Source organism: Triticum urartu, chromosome 6 (assembly GCF_003073215.2).
Source record: "Triticum urartu cultivar G1812 chromosome 6, Tu2.1, whole genome shotgun sequence".
NCBI classification, from domain to species: domain Eukaryota; kingdom Viridiplantae; phylum Streptophyta; class Magnoliopsida; order Poales; family Poaceae; genus Triticum; species Triticum urartu.
In genome coordinates, this window is record NC_053027.1 from 447,873,544 (window position 1) to 447,891,364 (window position 17,821).

Below are 17,821 nucleotides of genomic sequence, written 5' to 3' on the forward strand. Positions count from 1 at the left end.
GTAGGAATCACATATATGGCTCAATAAACTCCTACACATGCTAGTGGGTTTCATCTAGTTACTGTGGCAATGACAGGTCATGCAGAGGATAAGGGTTCAACTACCGTAGCACACAGCATATTGAAACGCGTTGTCTTAAGCAGTAAACAAGAGTAGAAGCGAGAACATGGGTTGTATCGGAATGATCAATGGTTGCTTGCCTGATGGAGTGGTAGTGGGATACCGCCCTTCAGTTGGATACCCGTGAATATCCTCGGAGGCAGAACCTACCACGAAGAACACATCGGAACACAATCAACACATGACGATATGCATTAATATGATGCATGCTATGATATGACAATATGAATGTGTCTTGGCCTAATGCAAGCTATAACAGAAAGGATTGAACTTATTTGAATCAAAGATTTAATTATTAGCTTATTAAACATGGCTTTAATGGTGAATTTCCTTATTCTGCTTAAACAGCAAGGTAAACTTGTTTTGTCATGCATGAAACCATTACAGATGGATAGATTGAATTTTTCTGATCATTTTTCATATATAAATCTTTGCATTTGGAGTTATGGTTGATTTTCTATGATTTTTAGAAGTTTTAACTATTTTCTGGAAATTCCTGAATAAAAATAAATCCAGAAAATGCAGTACTGTGTCAGCATTGCGTCATGCTGACCTCAGCAGGTCAAAGGCGCCAGCCCAGGTCAAACCTGACTGGTGGGCCCCTTCTCTCAGCCTCTCAGCTAATTAACAGGATTAGATTAACACTAATTAGCTGTTAGTGGGGCCTGGGCCCACATGTTAGTGACTGATTTAATTAAAATTAATTAAAACTAATCCTAAATTAGTTAGCAGACTGGCCCCACCTGTCATAGACTCAGGAGGGTCTACCTGGGCCCACCCAGGAGTCAAACTGGGTCAAACTCGCCGGTGACTCGACGCCGGTGAGGCCCGAGATGGTGGCGCAGCTCGGAAAACGCCCACAGGGCACGGGCGAGGCCGTTCTTGGGCTCGTTGGAGAGCTCTTGTAGTCGCGCATCTAGTGGTGGTGGAGGCCGGGCCTATGGTGGCCGGAGACAACGACGACGAGCTCCAAGGCGGCGGCCGGAGTTCGGCCATGTGCGGGGTTTGGGCTGCGGCGTGCAAACACAGAAACTGAGGCGCTAGCGAGGCACTACGCGATGCGGCAAGCACGTTGCATAGCACGGGATGACCAAATGGTCGCCGGAGCGATGCCGGCGACGAGCTCGAATGGAGACAAGCTTCGGCCATGGTGGAACTATGGCCTAGAGGGTGCAAATGCGTGGGAAAGAAGAGGGGGAAGGCGGTGAAGCTCACAGGGAGGTCGATGAGCAGCTCAGTGGGCTCGGGGGCGACCGGAGCGAGGCGAATCGATGAACGGCGTCCGGCGGGTACCGAGGTTGAAGACGGCGCGATAGCGGCAATGCAGGGCCTCCGGCGAAGCGTGGCTCGGTGGGGAGGGCGAGGGCGTCGTGGCGGAGCGATTTGGCTTGTCAGAGGGGCGAGGGGGTGGCTCTGGCGTCGTCTACGGCGAACGGCGGCGAGGAACGCGCTCGGGCATCGCGGGAGAGAGTGAGGGAGATGAGGGGGAAAGTGAGCGAGGATGAGAGGGGGACGTGGGGGTCGCGTGGCATCCCTAGATGTCTCCAGGATGTCGGCAGAAGCAGGAGGTGGCCGGCGTGTGGCCGCGGGCGCCGGCCACGCGCTCCGCGTCCTTCTGGCGCGAGGAGGACGACGACTGGCAGGGCCAGTCGGCTGGGCCGAGCCAGGTGGGCTGGGCCAGCACAGGTAAGGCCCAGGTAACTTCCCCCTCTCTCTTTTTTTATTTGTTTCTGTTTTTCTATTTAACTGCAACTGTTGGGCTTTAATTAAAATACTAAAACGTTTCCAAAAATCCTAAAAATAATTGTTGGCTCTGTTTAGATTATTTCCAACAGCAAACATTTATTTCCATAATTATTTGGGCATTTAAATTATTTTTATAGCATTTAAATGCCCAAATTCAAATACTTATGATTTAATTCAATGACCTTCTGTTGACCTAGAAAAATGTGCACCAATTTTGCCAGAGGTTTTAACCCAAGACAAAGAGGGTGAACTTTTCAGAAGGGCATTTCAGGTTCATTGAAAATAATTTTAGTAAACCCTAGCTATTTCCAGGGGGTGTTGGGGGTTTCTGCCTTCCCCATTTCAAATTTAAGAGAAATTTAAACATGATGCACACTCTAATGCTTGAACTAGCTAGGGTGTGACAACTCACCCCCACTCAAAAGAATCTCGTCCTGAGATTTAGGATCCTCCGGGAAGAAGGTGGGGTACTCGAGTCGAAGACGATCCTCCCTTTCCCAAGTGGCTTCTTTCTCGGAATGGTGTGACCATTGAACCTTGAAAAACTTGATATTCTGACGTCGAGTGGTACGCTCGGCCTGATCAAGGATACGAACGGGATATTCCCGATAGGAGAGGTTATCTTGTAGATCAAGCGTTTCGTGGTCCACTCCATGGATAGGATCCGCGAAGCAACGCCTGAGTTGTGAAACGTGGAAGACATCGTGAACTCTGGAAAGATGCGGAGGTAGTTCCAATTGGTAGGAAAATTCTCCTCGTTTGGCAAGAATGCGAAAGGGTCCAATGTAACGAGGGGCCAATTTGCCTTTGATACCGAAACGATGGGTTCCCTTTAATGGAGTAACCCGAAGGTAAGCCTTCTCGTCGACTTCATAAGTCATAGGCTTATGTTTACGATCATATTGACTCTTTTGACGAGATTGGGCTGTTTTCAATTTCTCACGAATAACGCGAACCTGCTCTTCTGCTTCCTGAATCATATCCGGGCCAAAGAGTTGTCTTTCCCCGGTTTCTGACCAGTTAAGAGGCGTTCGACATTTTCGTCCATAGAGAACTTCGAAAGGAGCCTTGCCTAAGCTGGCTTGATAACTATTGTTATAAGCAAACTCCGCGAATGGAAGGCATTTCTCCCAACTCATCCCGAACGAGATGACAGAAGCTCGGAGCATATCTTCCAGAATTTGATTGACTCGTTCTACTTGACCACTTGATTGAGGATGGAAGGCGGTGCTGAAGGAGAGACGAGTTCCCATAGCATTTTGGAAACTTTCCCAAAATCGAGAGGTGAAGAGACTCCCACGGTCTGAGTTAATTTCCAATGAAACACCATGAAGAGACACTATTCGGGAGATGTATAAATCGGCTAGCTGGCTAGCGGTGATACTCTCACGAACAGGTAGAAAGTGGGCTACTTTGGAAAGTCGGTCGATCACGACGAAGATGGCATTATTCCCTCTCTTGGTCCTGGGAAACCCAGTGATGAAGTCCATACTGATTTTATCCCATTTCCACTCGGGAATAGCCAAAGGTTGAAGGGTGCCAGCAGGCCGTTGATGCTCTGCTTTAACACGACGACAAACATCGCAATTAGCAATGTATTGAGCAATTTCTCTCTTCATCCTAGTCCACCAAAATCTCTGGCGTAGGTCTTGATACATTTTAGTACTACCGGGATGAATGGTGAGAGGGGATTCATGAGCTTCCTTAAGGATCAGCCGCCTCAGGTTTCATGCCTTTGGAACCACTAGGCGATTCCCAAAGTATACGACACCTTGATCATCAATGGAGAAACAATTCGCGACTCCTTTCTTAATTTTTCTCTTAATACGGGAGATTCCCGGATCTACCTTCTGTGCCTTGATGATCTGATCCGTAAGGGTAGGTTTCGCCACCAGGGTGGATAGGAATCCTCGAGGAACAATGTGAAGATTTAGCTTACGAAATTCCTCATGGAGAAATGGTTGACTTTGTTGTAACATCAGGTTGTTACAATAGGACTTACGGCTTAGCGCATCAGCCATGACATTGGCTTTGCCCGGGGTGTAAGTTATTCCTAAGTCGTAATCCGAGATCAACTCAACCCAACGTCTTTGCCTGAGATTCAAATCTGGTTGGGTGAAGATATATTTCAAACTTTGGTGATCGGTGAAGATCTCGCAACGATTACCGAGAAGGTAATGTCGCCAAGTTTTAAGTGCATGGACTACAGCTGCAAGCTCTAGATCATGTGTGGGATAATTTTCCTCATGTGGGTGTAATTGCCGTGAAGCATAGGCAATTACCTGACGATCTTGCATGAGTATGCAACCTAGTCCTTGTCGCGAGGCGTCGCAATAGATAATAAAGTCCTTGGAGAAATCTGGTGGTACCAGTACGGGAGCAGATGTCAGGCGTCTTTTCAGTTCCTGAAAGCTGAACTCGCACTGTGGAGTCCACTCGAACTTTTTATCTTTCTTGAGGAGTTCAGTTAGAGGTTTAGCAACCTTGAAGAAATTCTCGACGAAGCGGCGGCAATAGCTCGCTAAGCCAAGGAAACTCCGAACTTGCTTGACCGTCTCAGGTGGAGTCCAATCAAGGACGGCTTGAACTCGCTCGGGATTGACAGCAATACCCTTGCCAGAGATTACATGGCCTAGATAGGTCACTTCTGGCAACCAAAATTCACACTTGGAGAATTTGGCATAAAGGCGATGCTCTCGAAGTTTCATCAATACCAGCTTTAGATGTTCGGCATGTTCCTCTTCATTCTTGGAGTAGATGAGTATGTCATCGAGGTATACCATGACAAATTTATCCAAGTACTTCATGAAAACCGAGTTCATTAACCGAGAGAAGGTAGCTGGGGCATTGGTTAAATCGAAGGACATGACGGTGTACTCGTATTGGCCATAATGAGTAACAAAGGCCGTTTTGGGAATGTCCCCGTTTCTGATTTTGATTTGATGGTAGCCCAACCTCAAATCCATCTTGGAAAAGACTGAGGATCCAGCGAGCTGATCATACAGATCGTTAATCCTGGGAAGCGGGTATTTGTTCTTGATGGTGACCAAATTGACAGGCCGGTAATCCACAACCATTCGATCCGTTCCATCCTTCTTCTTGACGAAGAGGACGGGGCCAGCCCAAGGAGAGGAACTAGGACGGATGAAACCCTTTTTCAAGGACTCATCGAGTTGGTTCTTAAGCTCGACTAGTTCTAAGGGTGCCATCTTGTAGGGTCTTCTAGAAATTGGAACGGTTCCTGGAACAAGGTCTATCACAAACTCAACATCCCTGTCAGGTGGAACACCTGGCAGTTCTTCTGGAAAGACATCCGGAAAGTCTCGGACTACCGGAACATCCTCAAGGTCTGGAAGGGGGTTGGCATTTAAGGAGTAAAGCTGGCGCTTGGCCACTCGAGTTAAGACATTGACTGTCTTGCCCGATGGGTGAGTAAGTTGAACGGTTCTAGTGGCACAGTCGATCTTAGCATAATGAGCTGACATCCAGTCCATACCCAAGATGATATTTATGTCCGAGGACTTGAGAGCTATTAAGGATGCAAGGAAGACAAGTCTATCGACAAGAATTTCGTTTCCATGGCTTACTCTAGAAGTTTGCCATCTAGAGCCAGGAGTTTGAATTTCCATGGTAGAGGGCATGTCACAGAATGTCGTGTTGTGCAATCGAGCATAGTTCTCGGATATGAATGAATGAGATGCTCCAGTATCGAAAAGAACAGATGCCGGATGGCAGTTAACAAGGAGCGTACCAAGGACGACGTTGGGATCCTCATGAGCCTCCTCGGCTGAAACATAGTTGACATGGCCACGGGCAGTGGTGACCGGCTTGGCGTAGAATGTCTTTCCCGCGGGCTTACCACGGCCAACGGACTTTCTAGTCTGAATGGGGTTGTTGTTCTGGGGACACTCTCGACTATAGTGACCCGGCTCTCCACACTTAAAGCATGTCACCACGTTGGGGTGTGGAGCAGCATTAGCAGTGGGGCCACCATAGGGCTTGGGCGGTGCAAATTGCTGGTTGGGACGAGGCGCCTCAAAGGATGGCCTCGGGATGAACCTGGGTGGCAGTGCCGTGCTTGGAATCCACACCCGGCGCTTCTGAGTTCCAGGGCCGGATGAAGAGCCAAAATCACGGGAGTGCTTGCGTGAAGCGTCATAATCAGTCTGGCCTGTCTCAGCACTGATGGCTTTATTGACCAACTTCTGAAAGGAGGTGCACTCGTGCAGACGAAGATCCCGGCGAAGCTCAGGGCTAAGTCCCTTGCGGAACCTTGCTTGCTTCTTAGCGTCAGTAGATACCTCTTTGGGAGCATAGCATGCCAGATTTCCAAATTCACGACTATAAGCATCCACAGTCAGTATTCCTTGGGTGAAGTTGCATAACTCCTCCCTCTTGCGATCCATGAGACCTTCCGGAATGTGATGCTCGCGGAAAGCCTCACTGAACTCAGCCCAAGTAGTAACTCGGCCGACCGGGCGCATAGCTTCGAAGTTTTCCCACCAAAGGCTAGCAGGGCCTTCGAGGTGATAGGCAGCATAGGTAACCTTGTCGACTTCGGCTACGTTGGCAGAACGCAGCTTGTGAGTGATGCTGCGAAGCCAGTCATCCGCGTCGAGGGGTTCGACGGAATGGTTAAACTTTGGTGGGTACATCTTGATAAAGTCATTGATTGACACCAAGTCATTTCGTGGGTGGCGTGCAGTGTTCTGCTCAATCCGCTCTAGCAGGCGGTTAGTCTCACGCTTGTTTCTTTCCGCCTCCAGCATTACTTCGGCCAGAGAAGGCGGGTGAGGCAGATTTTCACCTCTAGCTGCACTGGCTTCCCCCTGCTCCGAGGCAGCAGGGTTGCTGCGGGTGTTGACCATCCTAGGAGAAAACAAGACAATGGTTTAGATAAGGATGGCTCAAACTTAGCAAGGAAGTGCAGAATGTAATGGATAACACGGAATGCAGAGATGTTCATCCGTATGTCATGGTAATATAAAACTGCCATATATATACCAACGGTCATACACATCATACATAGTTTAGTACAAGCCCAGGCTACAGTACAACTATGATGAAAGACGTTACATCTCATCGGAGGCATTCCAAGCTCCTATACATTATTTGTCTACACCTCCGGAATTGATTACACACAAAGTCATATTCCACAAGTCACGCAGGACAGTGGAGATACAACTACTACAATACTAGTGGCACTACTACTAACTCAGACAGCTCCGTAGTAGTCCTCGTAGAAGTCACCTCCATAGCCTGGAAGTTCAACGTGACCATCCGGGAACAGACGGTCCTGAGGAGCCTGTGGACCATAGGGGCTAGGATGAGGTCTTGGACCAACAAACGGTGGCCTGCGGGGACCACGGGGTGGGGTGATGCCTCCCACATCACGCCAATCCACCATGTCTGGCAAAGCAGATCTCACAGGATACAGATCCCTTGTATCCATACATCCAGCTTACATCGCAGGTGCAAACCGAGTCAATGTGGCCCAATGATCAGCACGGGTATTGAAAAGCTCCAGCCTCAAGGCCCGATTCTCTCGGTCCTTATCTTCGAGCATCTCGGCAGTGGTACGAGTTAATGAGTCCTCCTGAGTGGAGTCAGCATAGATAGCCTGAAGATACCCTTGCTCTCCCGGAAGTGAAGCTGGCATGTAACGGAAGTCGGTGTTCCGAAGCAGGCCAGTCCGGACTCGCAAGATGGTCATCATGGAATAGGCAGCATCCTGCACAGCCATCTCAACACTAACCCCGAGTCCATAGGAATAGTGAAGGGGCTCGGTAGATCCAGGATAAGAAGGAAATATCCTGACGGTGCAGAGATATTGGCTTTGATTAAAGTCGCGGAACTGCTCTTCGACGGTGTATTCGGGATACCAACGGTAGCCCGTCTCGATCATTACCCGGACTAAAATAGCAGTATGACCGGGCACGTCAAGGCACCGGGTCAGGCGAACCACTTGGTTTTGAACACGGTTGGCCATCTGAAAGCACAACCACAATGCAAAGACATCAGAATTTCTAGGGAAAATTGGACAGCATAACAGCTATAAATGCTCAGAAAAAGATTTGAGACATCCACAACAGTTCGCAATACCACTCAACAACATCATATCAAGGTTCTGATCCAATTAGAAACATACTAAGAATAGTAGAAACTAAACTAGGACTTGTAACAACAATCCTATAAGCTACTACGGATTAGTAACACGTGAACCTGATAGAAGAAGAGAGCCTAGTCCTTAACCCATGTTGAATGAGAAGAGAATGACTCAGATCAGAGGCATAGGGTAAAGGAGTAAAAGAGCCTTACGTTCCCTCCCACAATCAATTTCCCTACATATAACTAAAGCATTTCTAGACTCGACATCGACCAGCTTGGCTCAACGAACCTACAGGCAGTCCAGCTCTGATGCCAACGCTGTCAGGACCCCAATTCCAAGTCACATCGATCTAGCCGGTAACACCTCATATCACTTTGCGGCCTCACGCACGGTATCCCACGGGTGTCGCCTTACCATGGCCCGGGACCGTTTGCGCCTTTTGGCTTACGTATATGATAGTGTCGCTAGCATCCATATGACAGAGAACCCGAGCCGACATGGCTAGTCATGAACCCAAAGCGGCATAGACCTATGGAGACAGGCATACATGAATCACATCGAGCATGTCGGTTATCAGCGATTGATTCCGGGCTGTAGCACTAGGCTAACAGGACTCCGGGGAACCCGGGCTGTAGCAGGCTAGGCAGGACACCGGAAGTCATAGCGTGACATTTCCCGAAAGGGACAGACATAGGAACGAAGTGAAACACATGCTGGCCAGCCAAGTGTCCTGAACAGTAGTGCTAGGCTAGCAGGACTCCGATGAACCGGGCTGTAGCGGACTACTATGGCTCGAGGAACACTAGACTACATTTCCCCATAAGAAAGGCTGCCAGGGATAAACAACTAGATTGTCGGATCCCACTCATACCAAGCATTTCAATCATACACACAATATGCCCGATATGAGTACATACAACACACTACAAGAAATATGTCAAGTTATGACCACCACTATTGGTCACTGAATGGTCACAATTTTCCATTTATGACCTTTTTGTGACCAAAAACATAAGGTCAAAAGCTGGGCGTCGTAAACTGACTATAGCGACCTTTTTTCTGGAATGGTCGCAAACGTTTATGACCAAAATATGTCCACTGTGGCGTTTTGGTCACTAGCAACCTCTCCAGGCCACGTAGGCATCCAGCGTGGCAAGCTGATGTGGCACAAGATTCAGCCCGGTCCAATTCGGTTTTCTACATGGGCCTAGCCGAACAATTCGGCCTTTTAATGTATTTTTTCTGTAAGTTACATGGGCCAAGCCCATTTCAGCCTTTTATTTATTTCTGGGTCAAGTCTTTTAACATTGTTTGGGCCATTATATTTTGGAGCTGGTCCCACTTGTCATCTTCTCACACATTGGGCCCACTTGACAGAAAATTCAAAAATGCTCAGATTATTTTCATAAGTGGATCCCATAAGTCAGGTTTCCATTCCACACGTTTTCAAATCACATACATAATCATTATTTCAAACGGAACAGTACAGATGTAGTACGTCAAATAACACTAAGTCTACTACAATTTGTACATAGTTATTACAACCCAGATATGCCTACTATTACAATATTGCAATATTTACATTCTATTACAATCAAACAGAAGAGACGGCTCTTTGCTGAGTAGAGCTATATGGTTTCAATCTTCAAATTTTGTAGACCTCGAGCTCCTGAACACAAAGACAAACATCATTAGAGATTAGAGTGTACACATGCTAGGAATAGCATTGGTTAAAATAACTAATAATCACATGATGAAGTCCTAGAATGAAATTTCAGTAGTGACCAGATCTAGATCTATAGGAAACAGAACAGCCACGACAAAATCCTAACCAGAATGCATTTAATAAAAATGGATTGCATCTGGTTACTGTAGTTCAAGCTAACGACATGAAGGTTCCATCAAGCAATGATCAACTACTCAAAACCATTCCGTGCTTTGCAAAGAAAATACTAGATGAATCTCACTAACAAGAGCACTAGGCGATTAATAGAAGAAGTAATCAGCAGATGACACAATAACAGCAACATATTCTGGTTAGAGACCAATTATCTAGTGGGTATAATATTTGATTACTTCAAGAACAGATTCCGGTTGGAACAAATATATGATAAAGCAACAGATTCAGCCAACTTCAAGAGACCACAAGAGCATCAATCAACAACAGGTATAGTATAATATTTTAGAGACCAATTTTAGAAACATATTTTAGAGACCAATTTTATATCAGAACACTAGATGTTTGTGATGCATCTTCGAGAACCACAAGAACACTAGATATAGTAGAATATGATTCCAGGAGTATAATGCTAACCACAAGAGCATCAATCAGCAGCAGGTATACATCAAACTATCTACTAGACATCATCAGGATAGGAAGGGTCACCTGACATATTGAACTCGATGCAGCAGCAGGCCGATGACGTGGTCGTACAGAGCAGGCCCTTTGTGGCTGGCTAGATGCGCCCCTCCTCCTCCTGCTCCTTGAGCAGGACAAGGATGAGCTGGTACAGAGCATGCAGCTCCTCCCTAAACCAGAAAGCACACAAATCAGTATGCACAAGTGTTGGACCTTCAAATAAGGAGACTTGAATTCACTGGTAAGCATTAGCGGAACTAATATATATTTTTGCATTATCTTAGTGTATCTCTACATCACATAGATTCACCCACTCTATCACTACCAATTCTACTACACATTAAGAATGGAATGATGCTAATCTATTGAGGGAAAGGATCTGCTCTCATCAGCAGTGGTGTTGCTCCTAGGCCAGGTGAGAGGAGTCAAATCATTTGCCAAAGTCAGAAAGCTGGTAGGAGCATTTAGGAGATGTTAGCACACACACACACACACACCAGGATATGTTTGCTTCACTCAACTTGACATAATATAGCAGCATGCAAATACAATGGATCTACAATGGAGAAGGATGCCATGCTGTGGCTCCCATATTAGCCCACTAGCCAGACGGCACAACTACAGTAACGCAAATGACCCCAGTTATGTAGTTATGGTATCTTGTATCCTATAATTGCCAGTTTTATTAGATAAGCTGAGATCACAAAACATAAGCAAGACAAGAACTGCTAGTCTTGGTATCTTGTATCCTATGATGCCAAAGAGGATTGATGGAGGCACACACATATCATAAACAAGTATGCACAGATTATGATTGAAATCTTGCTAGAAGGCACTGCCGAGGTTGTCTTTCACCGTCATGGTGCTGATCTTCCCCTGGACAAGGGCCGACCTCCCTGCATATCCTGCACAGTGTGGTCGCACAGTGGATCAGAGATTGACCGAAATTCCGACGATAGAGGACTATCACATCGCTCTGTGGTAGATCACCTGATTTGGGCCTGCCACGTTGAGCACTTCTTTTCCTTTGTGGAGTAAGGACGACCAATGCATCACAGAATAGTTCTACATCACGTACACATCATGCTTGGAAGTAGCCCACATGATGTTCCTCAGCCGCACATGTACAAGTATACGGTCAGTGCGTTCGTACCAGAATTCTTCTTAAAACTCTGCAGAAATACAATGATGCAAATGAGAGCCATTTTATTCAAGCACACCAAATTCTACTGCGATAACAAACAAGATCGCCCGATGGAGGACATAACAGTGAGCTTCTGTTAAAATTTCTCGGGTAATTACAACTATGTGATTCTACTGTTAATCTAGATCTCCTTCAGGTTTTGATTCATTTAATCAAACAATAGAACACAACTGCTGGAAACTGTTAAGACATACATATTATGTGCACGCCAAAAAATAGCAGATCTGTGAAGGGGGGTGTCTATTAGCAAATTTTGGTCTAAATACAACTTAGGCAGGCAAATGCTTAGTGTAACTAATGAACTGATGTTGTTTGCGTTTCTGAACTTTGCTAAATGAACTCTAGACGAATGCACATACTATCGTTTCTGAACTTAATCGTGGCAGTCTTTTATCATTACCCAGCCTCCGACAACAATAAGCTCACTAAAAAAGCATTGTTGAGATCTCTTTTAACAGACTAGTAGTAGAAATTTTAAAAGGGGAATGCTGTGTTAATACAAGTCTAGAAACAAGCCGTGATTAAACTATCCATCGCTCATAGATTAATAGACTAGTAGACGGTACTCCCTTGTTGAAACACATTAGCATAGTGATATAATATCTCTAAATGTACCGAGCATTCCTTTAGTCAACTACTAGCTCAGGCTGAAATTTAAGTGAAGCAGATTCACAAACCAAACGAAAAGTATGAAATGATACCCTTTTCAGTTTATGTGAAGTAAACATAACACTTTAAGCTTCGCTGCCTACATGACTACATCACTAACTCGATGGCATGTGTAGTCTATTGCGCCACAATGAACACCAATCTCACCAGCAGGCGGCTCCGAAGATGGTGTGGAGGTGTTCCACAAGCTGGGCGCAGAGGGGAGGGTGGCTGGTGGAAGAAGTGGAGTTCGTGTACCCTGCACAAGAGACAAGATGAGGAGTGAGACCGGGGAGAGCAGCAACAGTAGGGGAAGGGAAGGACAGAAGGAGATGCATACCTTGCCTAGGAGCTGCAGCATGCGCTCATCAGGGAAGTAGGGGCGGTCGGACATGCTGCAAGAGGCCATCTCACCCACGCTCGCTCTCCTCCACCTTCATCTTCATCTTCGGGGCCGAGGCAACAAGCAGCCTGCCATCTCGGCCCGTCTTCACCTTCGAGGGCATCACCTGACTGCAGACACATCGAACAGGGAGGGTCACGCATATGCATAACGCCCAGCGAAATCTCAAGCGAATCAAACAAGAGCAGCGGAGATCTGGCGACTCACCAGCCCAGGGAGCAGAGGAGATCTCGGACAGCGCGATGCCGGCCTTTAGCAGCTTGGACACCGCGTCGACGACCACCGCCTCCATGGTCGGCCCCGCGTCATGACCCCGCATCGACGACCACCGCGTCTCGAAGATCCTGGCCGCGACCTCCTCGTTCTCTGGTGGCAAGTTGGATCTGGGAGTGGGGAGAGGATCTAAGGTGGGGAGGGGAGGTGTGGCGGAGGTGGGTGGCAGCGAGGGGAGGGGTGGGTGTTGGCGGGGGAGGGGTGGGTGGCGGCGAGGGGAGGGATCTGGATCGGGGAGCGCTGGGGTTTGCTGCATGGAGCACTGGGGTGTGCGGGGGAGAGAGAGGAGGGGATGAGTGGTGTGACCGGCGGAGGAGGAGGAGACGGTGGGGAGCTTGGCCTTCTTCATGTGCGGCGGCGCGGGGAGGCGAGGGAGGGCAAGGAGGAGAAGGGCCGCTTGGGGTCGCACGAAGCAGATCCCCAAGTGCATCGTGCGGCGGCGGCAACGGCGAACGATGGAGGGATGCGGTGGCCGCCGCGGGGGTTTTGGGGGCCGGGCCGACGCCGTCAAGTGCTCGGAACGGGGGAGAGCGGCCAGGGGATGGATGTGGATGGCGGCGTGATGCAGGAGGGCGGGATGGCTAGATGGGTGGCGGCGCGATGCGAGGGGAGGGAAGGGGTCGGGGTGGTGGGTGGGTGGGAGACGAGGGCAGGGGATGGGTAGATTTTTTTAGGGCAAGGGGTTGGATGGATGGATGGATGGCCGCCACGTCATCGATCCGGGTGAGAGCTAGTTCCACCAATGAGAATAAAGTAAAACAAATTGTGTTTACATTTTTGTTTTCTTCTACTTTTTTCACATTAATAGGTACTAAAGTACCTATTTAATTTTTCTAAAAATAATTTATAGATACTAAAGTATATATTTCATCAGAGATACTCTGAAATGTTTGTAAGATTCAATGCCTAACTACCGAAATTTCATTTTTCATTTTTCGAGTGTTCAAAATGAGTTTTTTTATGAAGTACCTACTATATATTTATTGTAAAATTGGACCAAATCAATTTTCTAAAATACTAGGCCATGTTTAATGCACAATTGACCAAATGGTTGGGTGTCAAAAGTTTTGATCCACCTCTGGTGAAAAAGACAAATTGCCGTCGATTCAGTTGGAAACGGGTCAAATTTGAACTATAGCTGCCTCATAGTTTGCTCTTTATTTTTTCCAAAAATCATTTCTAGGTACATAATTATCTATTTAATCATAGAAACACCAAAAAAATTTCAAGATTCAACCACTAGCTAGGAGCGGTCAAGCCCGTCGTTTTGACCGCATTTTGAAACGGGCATAAGAAATTCAAAAAAAATCAAAAAATTGGAAAACCTTCGCATTGTGTCATTATATGTGGCCAAGTTCCTAGGAAAAATAACAAACTTGTAATACGGCAATTATTTTAAAAAAGTGTCCTCAGAAATGAGCTCTCAAGTGTGAAGATTCATGGCTTTCAAGTCAAACGATCAATCTTATGGCCACATTCATGGCATAATTTGTTCAAATGATCTCATATTGTGCACAAGGGTGCATATTGGAATGGCGAACAATGTTGCCTAAGGAAGTTTTCATTTTCATTGAACGAAAAAACCATTTTCCATTTTCCGAGTGCGTGAAATGAGTTTTTTTGTGAAGGACCTACCATATATTTGTTGCAAAATTGGACCAAATCAATTTTCTAAAATACTAGGCCATATTTAATGCACAATTGACAAAATGGTTGGGTGTCAAAATTTTTGTTCCACCTCTGGTGAAAAAGACAAATTCCCGTCGATTCAGCTGGAAGCGGGTCAAATTTGAACTGCAGCTGCGTCATAGTTTGCTCTTTATTTTTTTCAAAAATCATTTCTAGGTAAATAAGTATCTATTTAATCAGAGAAACACCAAAAAAATTCCAAGATTCAACAACTAGCTAGGAACGGTCATTCCCGCCGTTTTGACCGCATTTTGAAACGGGCATAAAAAATTCAAAAAAAATCAAAAAATTGGGAAACCTTCGCATTGTGTCATTATATGTGGCCAAGTTCCCAGGAAAAATAACACTTGTAATACGGCAATTATTTTAAAAAAATGTTCTCAGAAATGAGCTATCATGTCTGAAGATTCATGGCTTTCAAAGCAAATGATCAAACTTATGGCCACATTCGTGGCATAGTTTGTTAAAATGATCTCATATTGTGCACAAGGGTGCATATTGGAATGGCAAACAATGTTGCCTAAGGAAGTTTCCATTTTCTTTGGACGAAAAAACCATTTTTCATTTTCCGAGTGCCCGAAAGGAGGTTTTTTTGTGAAGGAACTACCAAATAATTGTTGCAAAATTGGACCAAATCATTTTTCTAAAATACTAGGACATATTTAATGCACAATTGACCAAATGGTTGGGTGTAAAAAGTTTTGATCCACCTCTCGTGAAAAAGACAAATTTCCGCCGATTCAGTTGGAAGCGGGTCAAATTTGAACTGCAGCTGCCTCATAGTTTGCTATTTATTTTTTCCAAAAATCATTTCTAGGTAAATAAGTATCTATTTAATCATAGAAACACCGAAAAAATTCCAAGATTCAACAACTAGCTAGGAACGGTCATTCCCGCCGTTTTGACCGCATTTTGAAACGGGCATAAAAAATTCAAAAAAAATCAAAAAATTGGGAAACCTTCGCATTGTGTCATTATATGTGGCCAAGTTCCCAGGAAAAATAACAAACTTGTAATACGGCAATTATTTTAAAAAAGTGTTCTCAGAAATGAGCTATCATCTCTGAAGATTCATGGCTTTCAAGCCAAATGATCAATCTTATGGCCACATTCGTGGCATAGTTTATTCAAATGATCTCATATTGTTCACAAGGGTGCATATTGGAATGGCAAACAATGTTGCCTAAGGAAGTTTTCATTTTCTTTGGACGAAAAAACCATTTTTCATTTTCCGAGTGCCCGAAAGGAGGTTTTTTTGTGAAGGAACTACCAAATAATTGTTGCAAAATTGGACCAAATCATTTTTCTAAAATATTAGGACGTATTTAATGCACAATTGACAAAATGGTTGGGTGCCAAAATTTTTGATCCACCTCTGGTGAAAAAGACAAATTCCCGTCGATTCAGTTGGAAGCGGGTCAAATTTGAACTGCAACTGCTTCATAGTTTGCTATTTATTTTTTCCAAAAATCATTTCTAGTTACATAAGTACCTATTTAATCATAAATACATGGTTTTATGGAGAGACATCGAGGTTTGGACGGTGGCCGAGGGCCCCAACTATAGAGCGCGTAAGCTCGCATGCCCGCCGCGTGGTCACCGCGTGACCGTGGCGTTGCCATGTGTTCTGGGCGGCCTAGGCATGTCTAGTGGGTTGGGAACTCCCCAGGTTGGTGCTAGGAAGAAAATTACAACATAAGATTCTCACGAGAAGACCGATCGATGCTCAAACATGAATTAGCAGCCAAGTGTTTGATTAGCGGTACGGGAAATGCACATGGCCAATGGGCGTGAGTTTTGGCTGACGATGATCATCTACTAAGGAGAATGTCTTCACAAATTTTTAGCTCAAAAGGAGGATCCTAGGTGGTACTTGCTTTTCAAAGTACCACGCTGGACAAAAATATGAATGTTGAAGCTGGGCTCAAAATAATGAATGGATTGAGCTGCAATTTTGTGGAGGATGGTTATTTGGGCATAGAAAAGCATTGTAGAAAATTGATACCATTTGGACATGCCAAAGTGGTATTTCCTTCACAATGCTCTTCTATGGACAGAAACTTGGGAAAACTAGTGAGAGAGGTTGGATGAATGAAATGAGCTCAAAATTGGTGTAGGTAAGTTACTTAGGTATGGTCATGTGCTGGTCAATTTTCAGATCATTTGGGTAAGCCTAGCTAGTACTTACTTCACAAAGCTTCTCTCGAGGTAGAAACTTTGGAAATTTCCCGAGAAAGATCTACTAGGAAAATTGAGCTGAATATTATCATGTGGCAATGATTTGGGTATGGAAGAGTGCCCGAAAAGTTTGAGGGTAATAAGAGGGGTATATATAACACTTGCTTTGCAACGTGCCAATTTGGCCATAAAATATAAATTGAACCTGGGCTCACATAGATGATTTGACTGAGCTGCAATTTGGAGGAGGGTGATAATTTGGGCATATGAAGAAACTGTATAAATTTCATGTCATTTAGAGATATAAAAAAGGTACTTCCTTCACAATGCTTCTAGGTGGACAAAAACTTTGAAAATTTGCCGAGGAAGATTTGCTAGACAAATGGAGCTGAATTTTGTCATGCGGTAAAGATTTGGATAGGAAAGAGTGCCCAAAAATTCGTAGGGCAATCAAGAATATATAAATAGCACTTCCTTCATAAAGTGTTGTTGTGAACATAATAGGAAAATGAATATTGTTGAATTAGTTTTGAACTAGGCAATGAAGGATTTTTACATATTTGATGAAGATATGACCCAAAGAATTTATGAGATTTTTTTTGGGAATTTTTGGAATGATAGAAATATAGGTTGCTTCACAACCTAGGGCAAAAACTGCCACATGGACATGACACATAGGCAAAACTGATGAGATGGCGCCTAGTCATCACAACCCACCACAATCTACAAGGCTATGACCATCTATATTGGTCATTAACAACTAGAAATAAGGCAATGGACTAGCACTGTTTGCTTTGTGACCATTTCGTGTAAGGAAATTACGACCTTTCTGACCAAAATGGTCGCAATGGTTTAGGGTTTGAAGCCCCCAGAACAGCTTTTGACCAATTGGTCTAAAATGGTCATAAATTTATGACCAATTCTTCGAGGGTCACTGACAGAAGGTCATAAGTTGACATATTTCTTGTAGTGACATGGCATCACAACAAAACTCTACAACTCAAGTACTTTATTTAAAGGCTCCAGGGAGCCATACATAACATGTTCATACAGATAGGGGTCACGTGACCCGACACTCAAGTCATACAAACA

The 17,821-nt window shown here is 45.2% G+C and overlaps 1 protein-coding gene and 1 long non-coding RNA gene across 2 annotated transcripts; both read right to left on the bottom strand.

Annotated features, from left to right (window-relative positions):
• Positions 1 to 10,838: 10,838 nt before the first annotated feature.
• LOC125512321 lies at positions 10,839 to 11,457 on the bottom strand. Its single transcript, XR_007285295.1, has 2 exons — positions 11,325 to 11,457; positions 10,839 to 11,239 (listed from the first exon to the last, which is right to left on the bottom strand). It is a non-coding gene; the product is annotated as an uncharacterized LOC125512321 (long non-coding RNA).
• An 851-nt stretch (positions 11,458 to 12,308) lies between these two features.
• Positions 12,309 to 13,479, bottom strand: LOC125512442 (bromodomain-containing protein 4-like). The gene is made up of 3 exons (XM_048677537.1): positions 12,797 to 13,479; positions 12,527 to 12,695; positions 12,309 to 12,445 (listed from the first exon to the last, which is right to left on the bottom strand). The coding sequence occupies exons 1-2, from the start codon at positions 13,290 to 13,292 to the stop codon at positions 12,532 to 12,534; spliced, it is 660 nt and encodes a 219-aa protein (XP_048533494.1). The 5' UTR covers positions 13,293 to 13,479; the 3' UTR covers positions 12,309 to 12,445; positions 12,527 to 12,531.
• Between the last annotated feature and the right edge of the window lie 4,342 nt (positions 13,480 to 17,821).

Excerpts from the sequence above, each read along its gene's own strand:
- LOC125512442 (XM_048677537.1), bottom strand. The coding sequence starts at position 13,292 with ATGCACTTGGGGATCTGCTTCGTGCGACCCCAAGCGGCCCTTCTCCTC. Across the intron at positions 12,696-12,796 it reads CTCCTCTGCTCCCTGGGCTG|GTGATGCCCTCGAAGGTGAA; the intron begins GTGAGTCGCCAG and ends GTCTGCAGTCAG.